General features: G+C 38.1%; 1 protein-coding gene across 6 annotated transcripts in view; it reads left to right on the top strand.

Moving 5' to 3' along the window:
• TBCK (TBC1 domain containing kinase) overlaps nt 1–6164 on the top strand; it is a 109012-nt gene that overhangs the window by 38667 nt on the left and 64181 nt on the right. For all 6 annotated transcript variants that reach the window (XM_027772926.1, XM_027772927.1, XM_006151164.3 and 3 more), the window contains exon 5: nt 211–284. In XM_027772926.1, the coding sequence (XP_027628727.1) occupies nt 211–284 (74 nt within the window). The remainder of the gene's footprint in view (nt 1–210; nt 285–6164) is intronic.

The following is a 6164-nucleotide window of genomic DNA, read 5'->3' as shown; positions in this document are numbered from 1 at the left end:
TATATATAGTAAGTACAAAGCAGACAGACTCTTGGTATATGGTTTGGGATAAAATTACGGTTATTTTATAAAATCTTATGTAGTGGTATTTTGATAAAAGAATGCATAGGATTATGTCACGGTTGCCTAACTTGTAAAACATATAGTGAGAATTTTCCTTGACAGTGTCATTAAAATATTCCACAGTGAGTTTTCTCTTTATTACTATAGGGACACGTCAAACTGGCTAAATTTGGGCTCTATCACATGACGGCTCATGGCGACGATGTTGACTTCCCAATAGGGTAAGGACGTGCTTTCTTCTGTTTCTTAAATTTTGTTGTCTGTGGTAACATGTATTTTGTTCGTCATTTTTGATACTGCTTTTTGACATGAAAACAGCTTTTGCTTACTGGTACATCTTGAGTTTTCATACACTTTATAATATAAACACTAGACACTGAGTTTGCCCGGTGTCCTCTAGGTCCCCAACGTGGATCTTTCATCGCATTGGCCGATGCTCGGAGTCTGTAGACGTTCTGTACCGCATGGTTCCTCCGAATTAGCTGTATTTCATTCAGAATTCAATCAGTGTGAGGCAAGAAGGCTGACCAGGTTCTCAGTTAATGGTGTTTATGCGTCAGCGGACTGGAAAGCATTGCTCTCGTGTTATCTTCACTTTCATGTGCGATGTTTAGTTCACCATTCTCTAAGATGTAATTGCATATTAAGACTCAAGCTGAGTCATTGTGGATATCGGAAGTAATGGCATAATTCCATGCCTGGAATTCTGTTTTGTTTTATAATTTCGGAGATGTTTATTTAATCACTATCGATACAGAATTCCAGATGTGTGTTCCCCTCCAAGAAAGGAGCAGAGTTTCATTTTATACTGTACTCTAGGTAGATGCTTTTGGTAAAGGTTTTTGTTTTATTTGTGGTGTGGCTGCTTTCAAACATTTTTATGATGTAATTCTTCTCTTTTCTGGCTATTTAAATTGATAGCATTGGAGGAACATAGAAGTTACTAAAATAGTAGAAAGAATTTCTATATGCTCTTCTTCATATTACCTGTATCTGCTTTATCTCTTTTTTCTCTGTGATTTTGTGTATATGTGTGTATTTTTTTCTGAATCCTGTAACTGTAATTAGCACACGTAGTTGTCCTTTACTCCTAAATACTTCAATTTGTATTTTTTAAAATAAAGTTTTCTTACTTAACTTCAAGAACCATTATCAAAAGTGGAAATTAGAATTAATACAATATTGCTATCTAACCCAGAGAACTTACTCGTATGTTTTCATTGTATTTTGGTTGTTTTTATTGGTATCCATTTGTGGTTTTGGCCTTTGGGCTTGCTGAAGTCAGTTTAGCGTACCATTACTGTGAGTTGTGAATGGGGTCAGAGAGCGTGCTTCTGAATCAAAGCGTTGTTTAAAAACGTGATCAGACTTTTTATAGGACTGAGCCCATGCCTAGTGGTTTAAGGGAGCCAGATCCCACATGAGTGACCATGGTTCGAATCCCAGCCCTTGTGGGTTAAAGAACATACAGCTGTGTGTGCGTGCTTGGCCAAAATCTTGACGAGCTGGAGAAGTGGAGAAGGGACCACGTTTCCTTGTGGGGTGTTTCCTTTTTCTCTCTCTGTCTCTGGGAATTAAAAATAAATAAATAAAAATAAAATAAAAAGCCTCATTATTAATTGCCCTTTCATCTTTATAACAGGTTATGGGTTTCTTGTGTAAAATTTTCATTAGTTAAGGTATACCTAATAATCTTGGAATGTATTCAGTGAGGGAATATTTATTGAGTCTTCCTATTGAACATACAAAAATGAGTAAGAAAGGTTTCTCTTTTTGAGAGGCTCATTATTAAATGGGAAATTTTTCTGTTTTTATGGCCTACTTATTAAGGTGCATAAATTAATCATCTTATAGCTTTGCATATCAGAAACTTGTAGGCAATAGACAATTCTCTTCATCAGCATGAGAATGATATTCGTTAAGATATTGGGTCGTCGGAAAAGTCGTGACATATTTTCCAATGTTTTTCAATGCAAAAATGCATTGTGACTTTCCCAATGACCTAATAGTTTACAATTTCTTGTTTGTTTCCAAATCTCCTTTTAGATATAGTAAGTTCTTAGTCAAGCTCCAGCTTTTTTGTCATTTGTGATAATTGCCTTTTGACGTGACTTTTAAAGAGCCATGGTAAATATGATTTCTGCTGCTTCTCCTTTGTGTCAAAATGAATTCATGTAAGGGAACCAGCAGTTAGCGTAATGGCTATGTCGCTGGACTCCCACGTAGTCGACCGCGGTTCGTGTCCCGGACCCGGTGGCTTAAAACTCACGCCGGGCGTGTGTGCGTGCGTGCCCAAGATCCCGAGAGGAGAATGGAGGAGAAGGGATTGCGGCGTGACCATCCCCCCTGGGGGGTGATTTCTCGCTTTCTGTCTCTCTGTCTGTCTGGCAAGCGCACGCGCCCTATAGCAAAAACCTCTCCAAAAAAAAAAAAAAATGAATTCATGTAAGAAATAAATCAAATAACATTATACAAGTTGAGCGTCCCAGTTCTGAAAATCCAAAATCTGAACTTTTTTGAGTGCCACATGATGCAACTAGAAAAACACTGTATGAAGCCACCTTCAGGCTACGTGTGTAATATGTGCATGAAACATAAATGAATCGAGTGCTTTGGCTGGGGTTCATCTCCGAGATATCTCACTACGCATATGCAATATTCTAAAGTCTGAAACACTTCTGGTCCCAAGCATTTTTGCTATGGGATATTCAACCCATTCAAGCAGAAATGACTTTGTTTTTTATTTTTATTTTAAAGTACTTTAGGTTTTAGTGATGAATAAAAGAAAGGAAGAAAGGAGGTGATTCTTCTTAAAGAATATCAAAGATTTTGAAGAACTGCACTTGAATTTAAAATAGTTGGATCAAATAGGTATTGTGTGCTGTTACCATTTGGTCTGGCGTACTTTGAAATCTGATACCAAAAGGGTCTTACCAGAAGGTATCAAAGAGCAAAATGTAGAACATTAGCCAGGAAAAATAAAGTGATCAAACAGCTAAGGCATGAAAGAAAATATTTACACCAAAAGAAGCTTACAGTTGAATCAAAAGACAAATATTAAGAAACAACAAAGTAAAATGTTACCATCTGTTTCAAAATATTATAAAGAGTTAGAAACTGGGCATTGGCCTCAGTCGGCTAGTAGCTTAATACCTTGTTAAAACATCAGACAGATGATGAAAGCCTCTTATCCATCTCATAGCCATACTCACGGCGAAGTTCTGGTCATTGTCTTTGAGTGTTAAAACGCTGTAGTAAAGAAGAGAAGATTGTTGAAAGAAGATGACTTACATTAAAGAGTAATTCTAGGGCTTATTTTTTTATTGTTATTAATGTCTGTCTTTGATTAAAAGGGAAAGTAGAGGGTTTTTTTGGAGCAAGGATTACCCCTAGGCTTCTGTCAGAAGTTTTTGATATAATAATTTGCCAATACTTTTGCTTAACTTTCCATTACCCGCACCATCACTTTGGGTTAGATGTGCTGGAAATCAGGAAAACAAACGAACATTTTGCCTTCTACGTATATCCTGGCAGTGATGACAAAAATATAAAATTGTATCTGAATCGCGTTTTTGACTTTTATAAGACATGTTTTTGTAGCCATGAATCTGTAAGAGCTTTGTGAGATAGGCATCGTTACCCTACCAAACTAGGAGTACTGCAGCTAGAGCGCAGGCACTATGTTGATATCTTGAGTCTACCTTCACCACGAGACTTTGAATGTAGGTTCTATTTCCTGATTCGATTGACTTGTATTCTACATGTGAATTAAAGTATGGCAATGATAGTATGAGGAGGTGGCGATGGAAAAAGACAGGATGAGGAGTGAAGTGACGCCTGAGTGCCTACTTTACATTGTGGCATTTTATATAAATGCATTTGATTGCAGTCATTACGGTGGGACGGCATTATCCAACCAGCTGAGCTGAAAACCCAGATTTCCCTGCTCGTGACTAAATATGACAACAAATGGAGAAAGTCTTACTTTCACCTCACCTCATATGAAAGATCAATTTGAGATGGATCAAAAATCTTAAATAGGAAAGGCTAAACTATCAAACTTTGGCAGATAATTTTGACAGAATCACCAAGCACAAGGAAAACCGTGAGTTCACTTGACTGAAAATAAGCATGTTTCGTTTATACACAGACACCATAAGGGAAGGAAAAGGCAGACCACAGAACAGCAGAAAGTATTTCAAGTCCTCATGATTAAAAGAGGAACGAGGACCCAGAATGATAAAGAATCTTTTAAAACAGTGAGCAGATCAATTGCAGAGAAAGGTTAACGTGGACGGCCTGAGGCTGCTCTCTTTAGAAACTAAGGGATGCTGCGAGGCTTGCCCTGGGTCAGGCCTGGGAGCTAGACTTGAGAAGTGTTTCCATAGTCTCTAACTGATAAGACAGGATTCGTCGCCCTGTTTGCTCAAATGGTGTGGTTTCCACTGGTCACTTCCTTTTTCGTAGAGGCCTTGAATTTTTCTACGTGTCAGGCAGGGAGTGCCCATTTGACTACTCCCCAATAAAACCTTGGACAATGAGTTGGCATGGGTTTCCCTGGCCAGAAACTCACACACACGCTCTGTTCCTGTTGCTTGAGGACCAGCGTTCTGTATGAGGATCCCTGCCAGGAGGGAGCGAGCATAAGGAAGCCTGCATGTGGTTCCTCGAGACTCCTCATCTTTCCCCTTCTGAGCCAGCTCTGTATCCTTACTGTATGGCTGTAATCAGTTTCAGCCATGATTCCCCCTGTATGCTGATTCCTGTGAGCCCTATTCTAGGAAGTGATCTCGGGACTTCGACACAACCCACTGGAGAACTGAGTAGAAGACTTGAATGGCCACGTCACACAGTGGTAAACCCAGATGGCTATTAACACATAAACACATGCCTCCGTCTCGTTCACTTTCAAGGAAATGCAGAGGAAAACACAATGAAGTGTAGCTCTCACTCTCCAGATGGTCAGACAGTAAAGTCCGTCAGAGACCGAGTGGTGAGGAGACCAGCGTGGGAACTGGCCCGCGGTGGCGCGTGGGTCGGCACAGCTCCTTCAGAAGATATTTGGCATGATGCCATTGAGTCGAAAATGCACATGTCCTGTGGTCTAGAAATTCAGTGCATGGTTCTTACCCCTGGAAGAAAGTTTTCGCAGATATACACCATGTATAATATTTTGTGTAACATTGTTTATAATATAAAAATCATGAGCCGATTTAAATTTAATTCACTATTTAATGGATAAATAAATTATATATTCATAAAATAGTAAAAATTAATGGCATACAACTACATACAACAATATAGGTATCTTCTGAACAAATGTTGATTGAAAAAGAAAGGAACATAGGCAACTCAATTTCAAAATTACATATTTCAGAAATATGTTTGACTGAACAACATATATATTTTTAAGGACAAAAATATATGGTCAACCTATAAAGAAATGGAAGGGAATGATATATACAAGAAGTCCAGATGTCTTTTCTTTTGATGGATAAACAGAGAGGGGCCTTAGCGATCGTTTGATGTTCTTCATCTAAACTACTTTTTAGTGTATGGGTATTCATTGAAGCTTTTTTTCTTTATGCCTTGGTATGATACATAAAAATTTAAAGGTACATACCTTGTGACTTTGTAGTTCCACTTTCAAGAATTTGTTTGTCATTGGTACATAAGTGTGTATGTATATATGTGTGTGTGTGTGTGTGTGTGTGTGTGTGTGTGTGTGTGAAAGAGAGAGAGAGAGAAATTATATATTCCAATGGAAATGGAGTATTTATATTAATTTCAGCATTGTTTGTAATAGCAAAAGAATGGAATTTCTAAAATGTGCTTTCTCAGAATTGGGTCAAAATCTTATTAAGCGCATCAATATAATGGAATTATTGGCAATTTTCAAAAAGGAGACCAAACTTATTTGTAAAGCATGTCCTCTAAAATATACTTGAGATGAGGAAAGTGGTATAGATAAGTGTGTATAATATTCTACTATGGGGCAGGGGGAAAGATGGACAAAGTTCTATGCATACAAACACGCGTGGAGGCCGAGTGAGGAGCGAGTCTCGTATTTCAGTTTGTGTATTTTTACAGATTTGACATTC

The sequence above is a fragment of the Tupaia chinensis genome, unplaced genomic scaffold, assembly GCF_000334495.1.
Source record: "Tupaia chinensis unplaced genomic scaffold, TupChi_1.0 Scaffold000315_1, whole genome shotgun sequence".
In the NCBI taxonomy this organism is placed as follows: domain Eukaryota; kingdom Metazoa; phylum Chordata; class Mammalia; order Scandentia; family Tupaiidae; genus Tupaia; species Tupaia belangeri.
Note: the sequence above shows the minus strand (reverse complement) of the source record. Positions and strands in the feature narration are given on the sequence as shown.